The sequence below is a fragment of the Callithrix jacchus genome, chromosome 5 (genome assembly GCF_049354715.1).
Source record: "Callithrix jacchus isolate 240 chromosome 5, calJac240_pri, whole genome shotgun sequence".
Classification (NCBI taxonomy): Eukaryota; Metazoa; Chordata; class Mammalia; order Primates; family Cebidae; genus Callithrix; species Callithrix jacchus.
In genome coordinates this window covers 8,350,269-8,370,880 of record NC_133506.1, presented here as the reverse complement: position 1 = coordinate 8,370,880, position 20,612 = coordinate 8,350,269, and the positions used below count along the sequence as shown (strand labels likewise).

Sequence of the window (20,612 nt, the reverse complement as noted above, 5' to 3'; positions counted from 1 at the left end):
GTCCCTGCCCCATGGAGCTTACACCCTAGTGGAGGGAGATGGTTGGTAGACAAATGAATATGCAACATGTCTGCTGCTGTATCGCAGTACCCAGACTGCCTAGCGCATAGCGGGTGCTCAGATAATATTTGCAGAATGAGTAAGTGAATGAATGAAAGTTGATGGTAAATGCTATGAAAATAAATAAAGCAGGATAGGGGGAAAGGGAGAGCTGGGGATACTGGTGTGTGGGGAGGAGCCATTACTGTTAGTTCTGGTGGTCAGGGAAGGTCTCCCTGAGATAAGACTTGAGTGAAGATTTGCAGGAAATGAGGGAAGAAACTATCAGGGGCCAGGGCGGGCAGGAAGAAGTGGGCTCCAGGTTTAGTGGGGAGGCTTGTGTGGCTGGAACAGAGTGAGGGACAGAGAACGGGAGGAGCTGAGGCCCGCTGTGTAGGTGAGCTGAGAATGTGGCAGGAGTGCCCTCCCGACTCCTGGGGATGAGACCTAGAAGAGTCAGTGCTGCTCAGCCCTTTCCCATGCAGTTGGCTGGGGCCAGCCCCTAAAAACAGTAGCTGAAACCCCTCTCAGGTATTGACCTGTGTGCCAGGTCCCAGTCCTATTGGCACAAACTCATGGAACCATCACCAGCCCTGGGAATGGGTACTATTATTATCTCATTTTCAGAGCAGGAAACTGAGACTCTTGGGAGGCAGCTAACCTTGGAACCAGAACTGGGTCTCTCTGATACTAGACCCTGGCTTGCTCCTACCACATTGTCTTGAAATACTTTGTTTACAGCTCGCCTTCCCCTCTCAGCTGCAGAAGGCCTGTCTCAGTCTCATTCATGGTTTTCTTTTACTCCCAGGGTCCCATGTGTCAAAATCTGCCTAAAGAGCAAATAAATGAATGAGCCTGCAAGGCAAGCCCCTCTTCATCTTCCGGGCCCAGTTCACGCCCTGTTTGGCATCTCCAGTTGGAGCTGGAATTGGGAGGGGGCTGGACAGAGGAATTTCAAGATGCCTGAGGGTCAGAGGCAGAGACGAGGGGGAGAAGGGGGAGAAAGCGAAAGTGAAGGGAGCTGGGAGCCCCTGTGAGGAGGCGCAGACAGGGAAGGAAATCTCCCGGTAATAATTCATCGGCTCAGGAAGCAGCGGCCTGGCCTGGGGCTGCGTGTGGGACCAGCCTTGCGGGGAGGGGGCCCAGGCCGGCTGCTTTCCTCCTCCCCAAAGCCCAGCCTGGCTGGGGTCACGGTCAAATGGTGGTGGGGGGGAGAGCCAGGTGTGGGAACAGACTCTCCCGCAGACCCTGGGTCCTAAGGGGCTCCTCCCCCAGCAGCCACGGGAAACCCCTGCTCCCTCTTCTTCCCCCAATTCTGATCTGGATTAGGGAAGCCAGGAAAACACAGTATGGCAGAGCTGCAGGTATCGTCAGGAAAACAGACGCCCAGAGGAGCCAAAATGCACCCAGGAGCCTTTCAACTCCGCTCCCTGCTCTCTGCTACACCGGCTGCCATTCGAGTGTATTTTTAAGGCCAAGTGGATGCTGGTTTAGCTAGTGCCTGGAGAGGCCTGAGCAGCAGGTACGAGTGACATGGAGACCTCAGCAACCACCGTTGGCTCATCAGTACTCTGAGGAGGGACACACGAGGCTGAACAATCGAAGGTTTCCACACAGAAGGCAGGCACTGAGGAAAGATAGCCCATGTGTATGTGATGGGATGGTGTGATGGGATTCCAAGAGGTAGTGAACCGGACAGGCTGGAGTTAGCACCCCTACTCCCACCTGTATGGCTGAAGGCCAGAGCTCTCTTATCTGTAATTCAGGGCTGCCATCCTACATCCTCAGCTGGCGCAATAGAGTAGAGAGCACCGAGTCCGGCACACAGTAGCTCCTCAAGTAAAATGTCAGTTCCGTGAGGGTGAAGAATTTGTTTTGTTCATGGCTGTATCCTCAGACTTAAAACCATGCTTGACAGATAGTAGGGACCCAACAAATATTTGTTGAATGAATGAACGAACTACTGGTGTTTGTGTATTGTAATTTTGTTTTGCTTTTTTTTTTTTTTTTTTTAAGTTTGTCTTCAGGAACAAGACACTGTCGAATCCGCATTTAGAAAGATTATAGCTTTTCTCAAAGTGTTCTCCACGGACACCACCACTATCACCAATGGCTTGTTACAAAATGCAGGTTCCTGGGCCCGTTCCAGAAGTGCTCAATCAGAATGGGAGCGATCTGGGACTCTGTAATGGCAAAAGCCCCTTCCCCAATTCTTATGCACATGAAAGTTGCAGAACTACAGGATTCGAATTTGAGGGCAGGAAGACACTAGCTGTTTCTCTGCAATCTGAACATTCCGAACGAGGAAACCGAGGCCAAGAGAGGAGAAAGGGACCTGCTCGCATCTCCCAGGTGGTCTAGGCTGGGGACAAGAAGTTCGGATCTGGTCCCACCCCGGCCGACCCGCCCAGACCTCCAGGACCTGCAGGGTTCGCCAGACGGGAATCGGAGCCTTCGGGGTGGGCCACCAGCTCCCGGGCCGCTTTCAACCTGGGGAACGGGGGCGGTGGGCGCGTCGCCATTGGCCCGGGCGCGGCGAGCGCCTCCCCATTGGCCGGGCGGAGCCCTCCGCCCCCGGCCGGGGCGGCCTTGCCATTGGCCCCTCCCTCGCCTATAAGGCGGCGGCCCGCTGGGCCGTGGGAGCGCGCGGGAGCGCAAGGCTGGGCGCGGCCAACGCTGGGACGCGGCGCACTGAGGGACGCGGCCGGCGCCCATGGCGTTCGCGCTGCTGCGGCCCGTCGGCGCGCACGTGCTGTACCCGGACGTGCGGCTGCTGAGCGAGGACGAGGAGAACCGCAGCGAGAGCGACGCGTCGGACCAGTCGTTCGGCTGCTGCGAGGGCCTGGAGGCGGCGCGGCGCGGCCCCGGCCCCGGGGGCGGGCGGCGGGCGGGCGGCGACGCGGGTCCCGTGGTGGTGGTGAGACAGCGGCAGGCGGCCAACGCGCGGGAGCGGGACCGCACGCAGAGCGTGAACACGGCCTTCACGGCGCTGCGCACGCTCATCCCCACCGAGCCGGTGGACCGCAAGCTGTCCAAGATCGAGACGCTGCGCCTGGCGTCCAGCTACATCGCGCACCTGGCCAACGTGCTGCTGCTGGGCGACGCGGCAGACGACGGGCAGCCGTGCTTCCGCGCTGCGGGCGGTGCCAAGAGCGCCGTCCCCGCCGCCGCCGACGGCGGCCGCCAGCCGCGCTCCATCTGCACCTTCTGCCTCAGCAACCAGCGCAAGGGGGTGAGTGTGCTTCCTCCCTGTCTGCGGCCGCCGGGTCAGGGTCGGCGGGGAACTGGGCTTCTTGGGGAACTGGAGAAGTGCAGGGACCACAACGAGGTAAGGGGGAGGCGACATGGAATTCGTGCTGGGTGCAGCGCCCCACGCCCAGGGTCTGGTGTGGAACAGAACCACTGACTTAATGTCCTGTCCCCCAAACCGAAAGGATGCAGGAAAACCCAGAGCTTGGTCTGATTTAACTTGCTCAGTGTGGGATATCCCCTCCAAGGAAAGGTGTGCTAGTACTTCCTTCCTGCTGGGAAGACAGCTTGAGGACGGAGTTACAAAGACCATCTTTTATTGAGTCTTCCTCTGTGCTGATGCGCTCTGCATCCACTTTTTTTTCTTCACAAGAATCCCTTCAGGCAGGTAGTTTTTCTGTCCATTTTACCTCGATGAGGATCTGAGCATCAGAGATGGAATCACCTGGCCACATTTACTCAGCTGGGAAGCCAGGGTGCCGGCCCTGGGTTTGCCTGGTGTGTGTTTCCCCCATCTTGAAATAATTGTTCCGCGTCCTAAGATCAGAGCCTAGAGCAGGTGACTGAGAAGAAAGGAGGACACATACCCCCAACGGAGAGCCTGAGGTACCCAGCTGATGAGCCGTAGGAGTGAAGAAGGGGACCCTTGAGAGGCCTCAGCCCCCATAAGGACATGGCGTTGGGAGAGGGCACTCTTGGATCAGCTGAGGGAGCTGGTGTGCAGCCCCTGCGGTGTATGCTGCATAAAGAAGTGGACCAGGCTGGTAGGAGTGGACCGGGGCTGTGTGGCAGCAGAGGTTGCCTCTTGGCTGAAACTTTGCCCAGGCCCCAAGGAACCTGCTTCATCCCCAGACCCTGTGCCTTTCTGGCCTGAGTCTTTCCTACAGTAAAGAAGCCTGTCTAACAACTTGTATTTCCGCAGCTACCATTGACATCTGGGGAAACTGAGGCTGAGAGAGTACTGGCTTTTGGTGGCCAAGTGGAAAGGAATGGGGAATTGGAGTTGGGCCCCGGGCTCCCTGCTCTTTGGTTCTCACAGCTGTGTAGGTCCCTTGCTCCACCCTGTTCTGGGGAGACCTCTTCGTCCTGGCCTGAGACCACCTTCGGTCTGGCTCATCAGACATCCAGCCTGGTTTCTCAACACTTGGCTGCCTCCATTGCCCTGAATCGGTCTTCTTAGCCTCAGGCTTGCACCTGCTCCAGGGTCCTGCTCCAGGTTCCTGCTCTACTGCTCCCAGCCGTGGGCCCTGTCAGTGTCCTAGGCTGGGCTAAGGAGCCAGGAATGGGCCTTTAAGGCTTCCAGCCTGCTATGGGAAGGGCTAACCGGGCCCTCAGGGATACTCCCTGACTGCCTTTCACCCATTCATTCTGGTCAGCAACCCTTAGCTACCCAACAGCTACCTTCTGTTGGTTCCGAGAATCCCAGAGAAGCAGGTTATAGGTCCCCAGCCACCCACCAGTCAGGACCTCACAGTGCAGCCCCAGGGTCAGGGCAGGGAGATGAAGATGAGGATGCTGTGGTCTGATGGTGGAGGAGGGTTAGGACAAAGGGATTGTCAGAGCCCAGAGGAAGCCCTCAGACCAGAGTGAGTGCTGACAGGGTTTCTGTGCCACATTTCTGAAGGATGCTTTAGAATAGGGGCAGGCCTGTGAAGGGGTAGGAAAGGGTATTCTAGGATTGGGACACACAGCGAGAGCTGAGACCTAGAGAAGGAAGAGGGAAGAGGTTAAAAGTGGCGAGAATGGTGGGGCACTGTGGCTCACACCTGTAATCCCCGCACTTTGGGAGGCCAAGGCAGGTGGATCACGAGGTCAGGAGATTGAGATCATCCTGGCCAACCTGATGAAACCGTGTTTCTACTAAAAATTAGCTGGGCATGATGGCGCATGCCTGTAATCCCAGCGACTCAGGAGGCTGAGGCAGGAAAATCGCTTGAACCAAGGAGTTGGAGGTTGCAGTGAGCCAAGATCGCACCACTGCACTCCAGCCTGGCAACAGAGAGAGACTTCATCTAAAAAAAAAAAAAAAAAAATTGGCGGGAATGCAGAGCAGGAGCACACTGGCCAACAACAGCAGTGACAGCAGTCTTCATGAGCACTGATCTGTGCTAAGAGCTTTTCATGAGTTAAAATCCTGCAACAGCCAGGAACAAGTCACTCTGGTTATCCCCACTTGCTTCGAGATGGTACCAGTGGTGCAGACACACAGCTGGTGATGGAACCAGGATTCAAACTCAGGCCTGCCTGATTGGGAGGTGGGATAGGTTACAGGGGAAGTCCCTTAACTGTCATGTGTCCACCCCCACAGCAGGCAGGCTGGGGGACTTCTCCACAGGTCTCAGGCCTGTCCCACAGCTCACAGGGGCCTCCCCTGGGCCTGGTTGCTTCCCTGAGATCTGTCTATGGGACCGAGAACCCAGCCAAATTTGGCTGTAGAAACCATGCTGTCAACCCCACGGGCTCCTCTGGGAATAGGCGAGAGGGGCGATCCTGGCCAGCTATGGCCCCTCATAGACTCCGCTGAAAGAAAACTGACTGTCTTGGGAAGCTGTTGCTCCCATCTGAGCTTTGGGGGCCAGAGAACTTTAAGACCCAGGACCCCATTCCTTCACCTTGAGCTACCTCCTCCCTCCCATCCTAGCCAGTCTGGAATTGGGATCCTCATGGAGACAGTCCCTGTAGCATCTTTCTGTTGAAGGAGGGGTTAGGTATGGCCCTCTGTGGTAGAGTTAGCAAGTGGGAGGTAGAAGCAGGGTTCTTGTTTCTGCCCTGTTTTCCCTTTGTCGCCTGGGGGTGGTGAGGGTTGGATGGGATCATCTTGTAAGACTCTCCCCTATTGGTATACCCAGAGGGTAGCTGGGGCCAGGAGGCACTATGAACAGTGATGCTGATAATAATACTTGTGAACATTTATTGAACACTTACTATATTCCCAATACTGTGCCAAGGCTTTGCCTAGGTTAGCCTGTGTAATCCCGTGTTAGCTTGTGTGATCCTATAAAGTAACTCCTCTTTACATGGAAGGAAACTGAGGCTCAGTGAGATGAAATCACTTCCCTGAGGTCCAGTAGGTTGCCCTTGGCAAAATAGGGATTGAAGCCTAGGTCTGTCTCACGTGAGCCTAACTCCTAACCATGATGCTTCCCAAAGACCCTTGGTGCTAAGTTCCTAAGGGACAAACAAACTGGGGTCTTGTCAGGACCTCTTCTTTTTTTTTTTTGAGATGGAGTCTCGTTTTGTTCCCCAGGCTGGAGTACAATGGTGCGATCTCGGCTCACTGTAGCCTCCACCTCCCAGGTTCAAGCAGTTCTCCTGCTTCAGCCTCCCAAGTAGCTGGGATTATAGGTGTCCGCCACCATGCCTGGCTAATTTTTTGTAATCTTAGTAAAGATGGGTTTTGCCACATTGGCCAGGCTGATCTTGAACTGCTAATGTCAGGTGATCTGCCCACTTGGGATAGCCTCCCAAAGTGCTGGGACTATAGGCGTGAGCCACCGCACGCAGCCATCAGGACCTCTTCTGAGCACACTTAGCAGCTTATACAGCTGTATTCACATTTGACTGTACCTTGAGATGGCATGTAAAATCATTTTGTCCCCATTTCATAGATGAAGAAACTGAGGTTCAGGGAGGTGTACAGTCCCAGCATTCTTCTGGGACCCAGGTCTTCAGATGACCTCCAGACTTGGGGTGGGAGGGGTCGGCTCTCCCTATCTCCAAGGACTTAAAGAGTAAAAGAGGGGAAGGCCAGTTTTCTAATTCAGCCTTAATATTGCACCCCTCCCCATCCACCCTTCTCAGCCACTCCTGCCAGAGTTTGTCTGAGAAGCCCAAGCCCCAGGCTCTGCTGGGACTGTGGCCTCAGCCCTCAAAATAGCCCTGCCTGTGAGTGAACATGCTGTCCCTGGGCTGCAAGAGCCTCGAGGGAGGCTGGGCTGCATCTGGATGGATCTGCCCCAACCTGGGCCTGTGGGTGGAGGGGGCAGGGGGCAGAGCTCCCAGATGGTCAGATGTTTCTCTAAATGGGCTGAGAAAGCTGCCTGTTCCATCATCATCTAGCCAGGCTCAGGGCGATGAGCATTTACAGTGGGATTTCAGATACTGTCATGTCCTGGAAACAGAACAGATTGTTGGACAACGTAGATTTCAAGCCCAACTCTTTTACAACTGGCTGGGTGCCTCTAGGCCAGTCACTCAGTGGCCGGAGGCCTCCAAAGAGGGGGTGCTCTAACATCTGTGACCTCTGGCTTACGGTGAGGCTGAAACCCATGTGTCCATTCTGAAAATATCAATGAGAAGAGCTGGTACAGACGGCCCCTGTAGGGACTGATGGCTTCAGGGATTGCCGCCATTAGCCCATCTTGCAAAGGCTGCCACTGAATTCAGGCAGCATTGATTGGTGCCCACTCCAAGCTAGGTCCTGGGCCAAGAGAGCCCAGGCTGGAAATGGGGCCACAAAGGAAGAACTCCTTTTCCCTGCAACTCCCTGAGATCCCAATCCAGATGGGTCGGTGGGGGGATAAAGGAGAGACCCTGCTTGTCCTTCTGAGATTCATCCCCATGGAATGCCCCCAGAAAGGCAGGAAGTGCTAGGCAATTTCAGGAATAGAACAACCTTTCCAGGTAGACAAGACCTGAGAGCATGTTCCTGGCAAAGGGGATGAAAACCCAGGTCCAGGGAGAACAAGCCCTGAGGGATGTCAAGGAGGCCAGAAATTCAATCCTTTTTTGAAGGTGGCTGAGTGAGCCACTAGGCATGCGGTCAGGCAGGGGAAGGACCACTGCGGGGTGTGCTGGTTTTGCCCTTTAATGTAAAATATGCTTTAAAATGTATTGGATTTTTTTTTTTAAGCAACAGATCACATGGGAAAGAAATGGAAAAGGTAAAAAAGTATAATGTGAATACAAAAATTAGCAGGGCATCGTGGCAGGGTCCTGTAGTCCCAGCTGCGCAGGAGGCTGAGGCAGAGAATCACTTGAACCCAGGAGGCAGAGGTTGCAGTGAGCAGAGATCGCACCACTGAACTCCAGCCTGGCAACAGAGCGAGACTCCGTCTAAGAAAAAAAAAGCATAGCATGAGAAAGCCTTCCTCCCATCCTCTCTCCATCATCAGATTCCTCTCTGAAGAAACCCACTGCAGTTTCCCATGTGCACTACTTTCCAGCACACAGGTGCATTCACTCAGTCTGCCCCTTGCTTTTGTCCTTAAACAAAGTCATTTGGCAGCTGTCCATATCAGTCCATATCAGAATCATATCAGAGAACGGGTTTCTTCTGCTTTCTGCTGCAGAGAACTTGATCATGTGGCTAAACTGTGATTTATTTATCAAGATCCCTGTCGGTGGGTACAGAGGTTAGTTCCAGTGTTCACATTGGCCTAATCGCACCTCTTCATGCCTCCTTCTCCCCCTCTGCAGGGTGGCCGTCGTGACCTGGGGGGCAGCTGCTTGAAGGTGAGGGGGGTGGCCCCCCTTCGAGGGCCGCGGAGATGAGCCTGGACCCTGGAGAAGGAGGCCAAGAGCCAGCCACTGGCTGGACAAGGAAGAAGACCCCAGGAGCCAAGCCCACCCCTTCTTTGTGTGAGAAACAGGGGACTGTGGCCTGGGTCCAGGACACTCTGGGCAGGGCCCTCGGGACGTCTCCACCCAATCCTGGAGAGCTGTGAGCATCCATTCAGCTCTGGCTGGTCAGAGACAAGGCAGAACTTTTGGAAAGGCAAAGACTATTGGTATTGGTGACAGAGGGTGTGTGTGTGTCCATGCGTGAGTGTGAATGTGTATATGAGAGAGAATTGGTGAGTTTAAAATAAAAGGTATTTTTAAATAAAAGATGTCATTCTGAGCTGAGGAGGGGCCCATGGACATTGGACATCAGAGGTCGGCCTTCCCCTGGACCTAGAGAGAGGCACAGATGTTCCAGGGGCTGCCCTGAGCCCTGGAAGTGGGGACTGGGGAAGGCAGGCAGAACCCCCTCTCCAGGAGCCATAACCAAACTTTCCTCAGTCTGCTATTTATCAGGTTTTTTTTTTTTGAAACGGAGTCTTGCTGTGTTACCCAGGCTGGAGTGCAGTGGCACGAGCTCAGCTCACTGCAACCTCCACCTCCTGGGTTTAAGCAATTCTGCTTCAGCCTCCTGAGCAGTGGGGTCTACAGGTGCATACCACCACACCCAGCTAATTTTTTGTACTTTTAGTAGAGATGGGGTTTTACCATATTGGCCAGGCTGATTTTGAACTCCTGACTTCATGATCTGCTTGCCTTGGTCTCCCAAAGTGCTGGGATTACAGACGTGAGCCACCGCGCCCAGCCTATGAGATGTTCTTAACAACTGTTAGGTGTCTGGTATGGTTGGTAAAGAAATCTTAATTTTATTTATTTTTTAATAAGGACTGTGTTAATTTAATTCATACAGTTGAAAACTCAGAAGGTAGCAGAGGATATGTGGTAAAGTCTTCCTGCCCGCTGCGTCCTGCCCAGCTCTATTCCCTGTGAATGATCAGGCAAATACACAAATGACAGCACATGATATACACTTTCGGCTCCTTCCTTTTTTTCCTTAATCGAGCTTGTTATCATCCCAAGACAGTACCTAAAGGGTATCTCATCTCTTTCTGAGCTGCCTGTTCCATTTTGTGAGCATGCCACCCTTTAACCCATCGTTCTTGATGCCATCACCAACAAGGCATGTGGTTTTCCACAAGTGCCAGTGAGTCCATGCTAGAGGGGAATATTCTTACCCCTGTGTTCGCTGAAATGATTTGGAAGACCAACGACACCCAGAGGCACATGGCAGGGTGACACCCCAAGGTCTGTCTGCCTTTGAAGCCAAAGCAGCTCCTTCCCTGCCCTGGAGATGCCCTAGGTGGAAAGCCGGCACCTGTTACCCCGACTACACTCCCAGGAGCCCTAGGAGGTGGGGACTGGTGTCTCCCCCATTGCAGACTCAGCCGAGACGGGGATGGGGCAGCTGATCAGTGCAGCTAGGAGTTCTTGGCTTTCTCAGGCTGGTTGTGTCCCTGTGAGGTCAGGACCAGAGCAGCTCGGGAGAGCCAGAGAAAGGCCAGGATAGCCAGACAGCCACCCACTCCTCGGCAAGGTGCATTCATATGCCTATTTCAACAGTTTATTTAACAAACACTTTTATTTTTAATTTATTTTTCTAGGGACAAGGTCTCACTATGTTGCCCAGGTTGGTCTCAAACTCCTGAGCTCAAATGATCCAATTCATGTTTACTGACTGAAGTCTGGACCGAGTCCATGTTCCTGTTCCCTCTGTTCTGCCTCTACCCCACTCCCCTGCATTTGCCCCTCTGAGCCTGAATTGTGGCTGCCCATTTTGCAGATTGACAGATTACCAGTATTCTCTATGTGCCAGGCACTGTGCCAGATGCCGTGGGAATGAGCCCCACCGACCTGATCTTCCTCACACATGAAAACCCAGGCCCAGGGAGAACAAGGGAGTTGTAGAATTGCCAGTCCGTAGGCTGGAGCAGGCCCTGAAACCACCATGCTTAACCCCTTTGGCATAAGAAATAGAGGAAGGAGGGCCCCAATGGGCCAGGGTCCCCCACCTGGGAGAGCTTTCCCAGCACCCTCTACCTCACTTCCCGGCTGTTCCAGGGACACTGTGCCTATCCTGTGTCCCAGCGCGGCTGTGCTTCCCCCTTCGGGAGCTGATTAGGAAAGCACATTGCTCCCCCTGCGCCTACCCTGGCCAGGTACAGGCAGCCTCTGGCAAAGCCACAGGAAAAGGACTGTGGTCTTGTCAATGGCAGGAAACCTGGGAGTGGGGGCAGAGCAGACACTTGGGTGCTCTGGCTGGAGGCCCACTCCGCCACCAGATTTGCTGGGTGACCCCGGAGATGTTGCTTGACCTCTCTGGGCCTCTCTGGCTCAATCTAACTAGCAAGAACAGCTACAACAGAAAGATAAGTATTTGTTTTGCTTTGTTAGATGGTTTTTAATGGACCCTGTGTGCATTGATAAGTAATCCAAGTTGTATCAAACGGTATGCAGGGAAAAGTACAGACCTCCCTCAGGCCCCTTCCCAAAGGCAGCTTCCTGCATGTCCTTCCAGAAAGGCTGTATACTGATGACTGTTTCTGAAAAAGTATTTATAGGTTTCTCTGAGACAGGGTCTCACTCTGTCACCCAGGCTGGAGTGCAGTGGCACCATCATAGCTCACTGCAGCCTTGACCTCCCGTCCTCAAGTGATCCTCCCACCTCAGCCTGTGGAGTAGCTGGAAATAGGGCCTGGCCAATTTTATTTATTTGTTTATGTTGTAGAGACAGGGTCTTACTGTGTTGTCCAGGTTGGTCTCCAGCTCATGGGCTCAAGTGACCCACCTCAGCCTCCCAAAGTGCTGGGATTATAGGAGTGAGCCACTGCGCCCAGCTCTGCAGTGTTTTCGTTAAACATGCACACATACACTTAACACAATCATTTAAACCATGCTAAGTTTATTTATATATATATATATATATATATATATATATATATATATATATATATTTTTTTTTTTTTTTTTTTTTTTTTTTTTTTTGACACGGATCTCACTGTCACTCAGGCTAGAGTACAGTGGTGTGATCTTGGCTCACTGCAACCTCCGCCTCCCGGATTCAAGTGATTCTCTTGTCTTGACCTCCTGAGTAGCTGGGAGTACAGACATGCACCATCAAAACCTGGCTAATTTTTGTATTTTCAGTAAAGATGGGGTTTCACCATGTTGGCCAGGTTGGTCTCGAACTCCTGACCTCAGGTGATCCACCTGCCTCAGCCTCCCGAAGTGCTAGGATTACAGGTGTGAGTTACTGCACCCGGCCAAGTTTATACTTCTTATGGAAGTATAAGACACATTCAGGAAAGTGCACAGGGTGTAAGGTTATACAGCTCAATGGAGTTTCACAAGCTGAGCACTCCTGTACACCCAGCATGGAGATCAATAAATGCAATTAGCAGCTTCCCAGGAGACAGCCCCTCTTGCACGTTTACTCATACTGGTTCTTTCCTTTGTATGAGACACAAAAAAGAATCATCTAACGATAAGTCTCCTTCTCTCCCAGTCACCTAGCTCCAGTCCTCGGAAGCAATTTCTATGTTAAGGTAACCAGGATCCTATGGATTCCTGCAGAGATGGTCTGCGTATATAGGCAAGTTACATAGATATTGTTTTTCCACACAAGTGGTAGCATTGCATACATTCCTCTCTGTGCTTGGATTTTTTTTTCTTACCCATGCTCCTTGGAGACCCTTGGTTGCTCACAGAGCGGTTTGATACCTTTTCATAGCTGCATAGTGCTCCATTATGCATATTTTGCAGCCTGCTATCTTCCTGCTAATGGACAGTTAATACCCATGAGCCTTTGTGATCTGCAAGTTCAGCCCAACACATGTGACTGGGGAGAAGCATAGCTCAGGGCCAGTACCTCTGGGAACATTTTCTAACGCCGTCTGCTCTCCCAGCATGCACATCACCTGCAGGATGGTCCAGCCCAGCCAAGCGTCTCCGGGCCAATTTGGGGCCAGAGAGTAAAGTTGCTCCAGAAGAAGAAATCCAGGACTGAAAGGGTTGGAATGACCAACTCAGCCAAGGCACCTTGGACCCCAGAGGGATACACCCTCCCCCCAAGTCTTGACTCATGAAGCATCAGCATGAGAATAATCTTACAGTTCATCATCTCACAATGAAGAAAGTGAGACAAGACAGGAAGCAACCTGCCTGGGGTCCCCCAGCAAGTCCTTGGCCCTGTTGGGCCAGCAAGAACCCAGATCTTCCTCCTTGCTGTATAGGGCTCTCTTCTCTAACTCCACAGTTATGAGCAGGAAGGCCTCAGAGGTCACCCATGGCAACCTGAAGCTCCGAGAGGAGCAGTGATGAGCCCCAGTTGCTTGAACAGCTTGGTAAACTGCCTACGCACTTTACATAAAATAAATACAGCTTCTGCAGGGGCAGTGGCCCATGCCTGGAATCACAGCATTTTGGAAGGCCAAGGAGGGCAGATCACTTGAGGCCAGGAGTTCAAGACCAGCCTGACCAACATGGTGAAACCTCATCTCTGCTAAAAATACAAAAAACAGCATCTGGAGCTGAGCAGGGCTGAGAACACAGGACCTCTTCCTCCAGCCCTGAGTGCCCACAGCACTTCAGGTCCCCTCATTGGCCCAGGGCACTTCCATTTTATGAAGCTTTTGTTAGGTAAGAAAAAAAAAAAAAAAAAAAAACGCCATGAAACAGAGCAAGACTATGGCATATTTGGTAAGTTTTTGGTAAGTTAACTTTGTTTGTTTGTTTGAGACATGGTCACACCCTGTCATCCAGGCTGGAGTGCAGTGGCACGATCATGGCTCACTGCAGCCTCTACCTCCAGGGGTCAGGTAATCCTCGTGCGTCAGCCTCCTGAGTAGCTGGGACTACAGGTGTGCACCACCATGCCCAGCTAATTTTTTGTTTTGGGGCATTTCACCATATTGCCTAGGCTGGTCTCAAATTCCTGGGCTCAAGCAATCCTCCAGCCTCAGCCTCCCAAAGTGCTGGTATTACAGGTGTGAGCCACTGTGCCTGTCCTGGCAAGTAAACTCTTAACTATGCCCACACAGTCAGGAGCACAGTGCATTATTGTGGATCGTTATATAATTAGAGGATTTACAGAAACATTGGTTCATGGAACATACATATGCAGTTGGATGTCTTTGTTCAACCCCATCTGCATCTCTTATGACTGTATATTTTACCTTGTGTCGTTGTGATATCAAGTCTAGACCTGACTAGGTAAATGTAGTGCATGACTTTGAACTGGATCCTGTATTTCAGAGGGGAAAATGTGACAGGGGACCTTCTTGGTACAGTTGACAATTTTTTTTTGAGACAGAGTCATACAAAATTATGATATGAACAGTAGATTGAGGTATTGCATCAAGGTTAAATTTTCTGTATTTGCTAACAGCACCCTGATTGTGTCAGAGGATATCCTTGTGCTTAAGAAATACATCCTGGGCCAGGCATGGTGGCTCAGCCTGTAATCCCAGCACTTTGGGAGGCCAAGGCAGGCAGATCACCTGAGGTCAGGAGTTCAAGACCAGCCTGGCCAACATGGTGAAACCCCGTTTCTACTAAAAGTACAAAACTTAGCCAGGTTTGGTGGCAGGCACTTGTAATCCCAGCTAATAGGCAGGGTGGGGCAGGAGAATTGCTCGAACCCGGGAGGTGGAGGTTGCAGTGAGCCAAGATCACACCATTGCACTCCAGCCTGGGCAACAGAGTGAGACTCCATCTCAAAAAAAGAGTAGAGAAGTATGATGTAGGTAACGTGATCTCAAATGGTTCAGAAGAAAAATAAATAATATACGTGTGAGAGAAAAGGATAGCGTAAATAAGACAAACTTAAAATGTGGTGAATGTGAGTACCGGGTGTGTGGGGGTTCCCCACCCCAGTTTTGTCACTTCTCTGCACGTTGGAAATGATTGCAAAATGAAAAGTTAAAAAGAAGCTGGGATCTTGGCCTACTGTGATGCAAGGCCTGCCAAATAGTGTCCCGGTCTGCTCTGATGCACCCCGGCTTTAGCTTGTCCAACGGAAGATGGAAAGTATCCCCAGTGGACCCAGGTGTCTCTGCTCATGACTCTCAGGCCCATGTGCTCCACAGGAGGCTAAGGTGGTCCCAGCCCCCGAGCCTCCTGCCACCATGATTTATGTCCCTATGAGCCTCAGCAGCTGTGAGCACAAGTCCCACTGGGCAGCCGGCTGGGGGGGCTGGCGTTTGCTTCTCAGCGTATCTAATCCAGACCAGATTTGCAGACCCCACGGGCCTGGGATAGAGCTCCCAGGGGAATAAGGTCAGAGGGCAGGCCAGCAGGGCCTGGAAACCAGGGAGGCACTGAGAATGAACAGGCTGGAAGACAGGAGACCTAGCACTGCTCCTGTGTGACCCAGGGTGGGTGTCTGGCCCTCTCTGGCCCTTGCTTTTCCTCATGTCAGCACAGCCGGCAACTTTGTCAGCTGGGACAGACTGGCCTTGTGGGAGGGAAGGCTGGTAAAATCTAGGAGATGTTTTTTTTCTGAACAGCTTGGGAAAATGCCTGCTTTTTTGAGGACCTACTGTGTATCAGGCCTCAGGCCATGCACTTTACATAAAATAAATACAGCTTCTTGTGGTTGGGGGGTGGCCTCATGCCTGTAATCACAGCACTTTGGAAGGCCAAGGAAGGCAGATCACTTCACTTGAGGCCAAGAGTTCAAGACCAGCCTGGCCAACATGGCAAAACCCCATATCTACTAAAGATACACAAGTTAGCTGGGCATGGTGGTGTGCTCCTGTAATCCCAGCTACTCAGTGTGAAATCCCTGGAGCCTGGGAGTCAGGTTGCAGTGAGCCAAGATCACACCACTGCACTCCAGCAGCCTGGGGGACAGAGTGAGATCCTTTCTCAGAATACATACATACATTCATACATACATACATACAGTTTGCTCAAAAGATTGTTAGATATGTATTATTATTGCCTCATTTTATAGATGAGGAAACAGGCACAAGGAGGTTAAAGAACTTGCCCAGGTGACACAGTAGCTGGCAAGCAAGTGGGTTGGAATCAGATGTTCTAGCTGCAGAGCTCCACTGGGCTCTCAACCACCAACCCCACATGGCCTCATCAGGTGCATGCCTAGTCCTGATGTTGACAGAACTGTCGTAGACTGACATAAGGCGGGCAGACTTAGTCTGTTAGTCAGTGAGTCAGTCAACGAACATATTTTAAACTTGTCCATGAACCACACAAGGCTCTAGGGATGATCAGAGAATAAGCCAGATGTAGTACCTGATCTCATGGAGGTCACAGCCTACTGAAAAAGCGGGCTCTGAGCAAATAATAAAAATGGGATGGGTGCTTCTAAGACGTGGGAACGCATGGCTGGGAGACCTGTGGCATCATTAGGAATGCTGCTTCCAAGCACTTTGGAGGCCAAGGCGGGCAGATCACCTGAGGTTGGGAGTTCAAGAACTGCCTGACCAACATGGTGAAACCCCATCTCAAAAAATTAATTAATTAATTAATTATTTTTAAAAAAGGAATGCTGCTTCCAAGGTGAGGGAAGGGTTTGCCAGGTGTGAATGGTTCTGTAGCTTCCAGGCCACCCCTGCATCAGCATGAACAATCAGGTACCTGCAGGAACCTGGGTCTCCTCTGAACACAACCCCTGAGTCCCCAACGTATCTCTTTTGAGCACCCAGAGCAGCCCCGTGAAGCTGTCAAAGCACACGAGGCTAGCTGGACAGAAGTTGAAAATGAACCTAGCACTGCCTCAGTGCCAGGTGCTGTGCCAAGGGCCTGTAACTCATTTACTCCTCTATGACCCAGTGAGACAGGGGCTGTCACTCTCCTCACATGGCCACCAAAGAACAGAACCAAGATGTGGATGAGGCTGGGTCCAGAGCTCACTCTCTTCACCTCCCTGCTCTGCTGCCTCTGTGCTAAATGCCAAGCAACCCGAGCGCCTGGTGGCACTGGCACATGGCAGGTGCCTAGCAAATACAAAGGACCAAGAGGCACTGTTCTGTCTCACTCTGCATAACCACCCTGCAAGGCCAGCCTACCCCGTTTCAGAGGTGGCACTCAAAGAGAAGCAGTGACCAGCCTGAGGTCACACAGCTAGGAGTGCAGAGTTGGACCTCAAACCCAGCTCTGTGGATCGTCCCATCTGCAGAAAATCCAGTTTGGAAGATACTGGCAAAGAGTCTTGCTCCATCACCCAGGCTGGAGTGCAGTGGCAAGATCTCGGCTCAGTGCAACCTCCGCCTACCAGGTTCAAGCGATTCTCCTGCCTCAGCCTCCAAGTAGATGGGATTCAGGAGCATGCCACCACACACGGCTAATTTTTGTATTTTTGGTAGAGATGGGGTTTCTCCTTATTGGCCAGGCTGGTCTTGAACTGCCAACATCAGGCGATCTGCCTGCCGCGGCCTCCCAAAATGCTGAGATTACAGGCATGAGCCACCACACCTGACCTGGAATATATTGGCAAAAAGCCTTTAACCATAGAGAAGAGAGGGTGGGCCCAGGGCTCAGGGAGGGAGAAAAGACACTGACTAACTGGGAACTCTGTAGGAACCTCTCTCACCCCCCAACCCCACCCCACCTGGGGTCCTCCCCAGGAAGCAGTCAGGGCTGAGAAGCAAAGGGGCCAGGGAGGCGAGCCTTGGATTCCCAAGAAGGCGACCCCCTTGCGCCCCCGGGTGGGAGGGCTAAAGAGCCACCCAGGAACCAGGCTTGCCTTCTGCTCTCTCCACCCACCTTCACTCCTTCCTCCCAGAGGCAGCCCCTGCTTCTTCCCACCCCCACTGCCTCTCTGCCCTTACAGCCCAGGCTAACTGCCTCCCCTGCCCCTGGCTTTCAGAAAGCCCTGGAAAGGCTTCCTTCTTTGAGACAGGAAGGTGTCCTCAAGTCTCAGGAAGGAAAAACAGTCAAGCTGAACCCACTAAGACCGTCTCTAAGGGGCCAGGGCTGGCGCCTGGCCAGGACTGACATCACCTGGGAACCGCCACAGCCGCAGCTGCACCGCGCCTCCTGGGGGGACTTGCTTTTGCTATTTAAAAAATAATAATAATAATAAAACTTTTCCAGTCTGGTGTTTTTAAATGTGCTTTTTATAGTGGGCCCTGGGTCGTGGGTGTTTTGGTGTCTCCCGCCTGCTTTTCCTCACGTCCTGATTTCTCACACTACCCAATGTAGCCTTGACCAATTACAGCACATTCCCGGGGATTCTGGGTGGGATCTCCTTCCAGGCCCTGACCCCCTCAGATGATCTCTTAACTATCTAGATACGTTGAGTTTCCTTCTTTCTCTTTTTTGTTTTTTGTTTGAGACAGGGTCTCACTGTCAACTTAGGCTGCAGTGCAGCGACGCCATCTCTGCTCACTGCAACTTCTGCCTCCTGGGCTGAAGCAATCCTCCCACCTCAGCCCCCACAAGTAGCTGGAACTGCAGGTACACACCACTACACTCAGCTAATTTTTGTATTTTTTTTTTTTTGCAGAGATGGGTCTCACTATGTATCCCAGGCTGTTCTCAAACGCCTGAGTTCAAGCGATCCACCTGCCTCAGCTTCCCAAAGTGTTAGGATTACAGCACGAGCCACCACGCCTGCCCAAGATACAATGAATTTCAACTCATGCCCGTAATTTCAACTTTTAAAAAAATAGACTGGTGGCTCATGCCCATGATCTTCGCGTTTTGGGAGGCCTAGGTGCGCGGATCACCTGAGGTCAGGAGTTTGAGACCAGGCTGGCCAACATGGCCAAAACCCATCTCTACTAAAAATTCAAAAATTAACCAGGTGTGGTGGTGCACTGTAATCCCAGCTACTCAGGAGGCAGAGGCAGGAGAATCACTTGAACCCAGGAGGTGGAAGTTACAGTGAGCCAAGATGGCACCATTTGCACCCCAGCCTGGGTGACAGAGCAAGACTCTGTCTCATAAATAAATAAATAAAAACGATGTGCCCCTGGTACCAAATTCAAAAGGCACCTAAGGTGCCTTTCCTCGGGTGAAAAATATGTCTCTTCTCCTGCCCCTTTGTCACCTTGTCCTTTTTTTTTTTTTTTTTTTTTTTTTTTTTTTTGATGGAATTTTGCTCTTGTTGCCTAGACTGGAGTGCAATGGCATGATCTCAGCTCACCACAACCTCCGCCTCCCAAGTTCAAGTAATTTTCCTGCCTCAGCTGCCCCAGTAGCTGGGATTTGGGATTACAGGCATGCACCACCATGCCCAGCTAATTTTTTTTTTTTGTATTTTTAGTAGAGACAGGGTTTCTCCAGGTTGGTCAGGTTGGTCTCAAAGTCCGACCTCAGGTGATCCACCCGCCTTGGCTTCTCAAAGTGCTGGGATTACAGGTGTAAGCCACCATGCCCGGCGGGACCCTATTTTTTATTTTATTCAATAAAACCTTCTGTAGTGCTTAATGTATGCCAGACACTTTCCTGAGCAATTAATGTAACCCTCATAAAAACCGTATGAGGTTGGGTTTCCACTGACTATTTTATTTTACAGTGAATATTGCCAAAGATTTTCTATGCATATAAAAGCACAACTAGATCTATAATTTTAACCCCTCCCTCCCTAAAAAACACACATAGAAGCTAATTATACACGCTGGCCTGCACCTTGCTGTATTTATTTAAACTATGTCTTGGAAGGCCAGGCACGGTGGCTCACACCTGTAACCCCAGCACTTTGGAAGGCTGAGGTGCAAGAATCCCTTCAGCCCAGAAGTTTAAGACCATCATGGGCAATATAGTGAGAGCTCGTCTCTCCAAAAAAATATTTTTTAATTTGCCAAGTGTGGTGGTACAAGCCTGCAGTCCTCACTACGGAGAAGGCTGAAGTGAGAAGATCTCTTGAGCCCCCGGAGGTGGAGGTTTCAGTGAATTGAGATCACACTATTGCATTCCATTCTGGGAGACAGAGTGAGACCGTCTCTCTCTCTCTCTCTCTCTCTCTCTCTGACATATATATCTTGGGAATCATTTCACATTGGTACATAAAGAGACTCCTCCTTCATCTTTATGGCTTTGTAATATTCCTTTCTGTGGAAGGAAGGACCATGATATGATTAATGCATCCACTCTTGGTGGACCTTAGAAATATTTCCAATCCCTTCTTTATGCATTCCACTACAATGGATAGCCAGCATGGTCTTTCTAAAGCATAGGTTGAACCCCAACAGTCCAATACTCGAAAACTCTCCATCTTTCCCCCTCATGTGCAGAGGAGTATCTTAAATGTAGAAATTATCAAGGGCCTTTCTAAGACTCCTATAAAAGTAATGGACTGGCCAAGTTTGGTGGCTCATACCTGTAATCGCAGCACTTTGGGAGGCCGAGGTGGGTGGATCACTTGAAATCAGGAGTTGGAGACCAGCCTAGCCAAGACAGTGAAACCCTGTCTCCAATAAAAATGCAAAAATGACTCCGCTGTGGTGGCGCATGCCTGTAGTCCCAGCTACTCAGGAGGCTGAGACAGGAGAATTGCTTGAATCTGGGAGGCAGAGGTTGCAGCAAGCCAAGATTTTGCCACTACACTCCAGGCTGGGCAACAGAGCAAGACTCCATCTCAAAAAAATAAGTGACTAATGGATCACAGCTGGGCACGATGGCTCACACCTGTAGTCCCAACACTTTGGGAGGCCACAGCAAGAGAATCACTTGAACCCAGGAGATGGAGGCTGCAGTGAGCTATGATCACACCACACCACTCCAGCCTGGGTAACAAAGCAAAACCCTGTCTCAAAAAAAATAAAGTCATGGACCTGCCCCCACACCCAAAAAGTTCA

The 20,612-nt window shown here is 51.5% G+C and overlaps 1 protein-coding gene across 1 annotated transcript; it reads left to right on the top strand.

The window, feature by feature from the left end:
- The first annotated feature begins 2,679 nt into the window (after positions 1–2,679).
- On the top strand, positions 2,680–9,117 carry TCF15 (transcription factor 15). Its single transcript, XM_008995604.6, has 2 exons — positions 2,680–3,271; positions 8,707–9,117. Exons 1-2 carry the CDS (start codon positions 2,753–2,755, stop codon positions 8,779–8,781), a joined length of 594 nt encoding a protein of 197 aa, XP_008993852.1. The 5' UTR covers positions 2,680–2,752; the 3' UTR covers positions 8,782–9,117.
- The last annotated feature ends 11,495 nt before the right edge of the window (positions 9,118–20,612 follow it).

Coding starts and splice junctions, on each gene's coding strand:
- TCF15 (XM_008995604.6), top strand. CDS start 2,753: ATGGCGTTCGCGCTGCTGCGGCCCGTCGGCGCGCACGTGCTGTACCCG. Junction 3,272..8,706: donor TCAGCAACCAGCGCAAGGGG/GTGAGTGTGCTT, acceptor CCCCCTCTGCAG/GGTGGCCGTCGTGACCTGGG.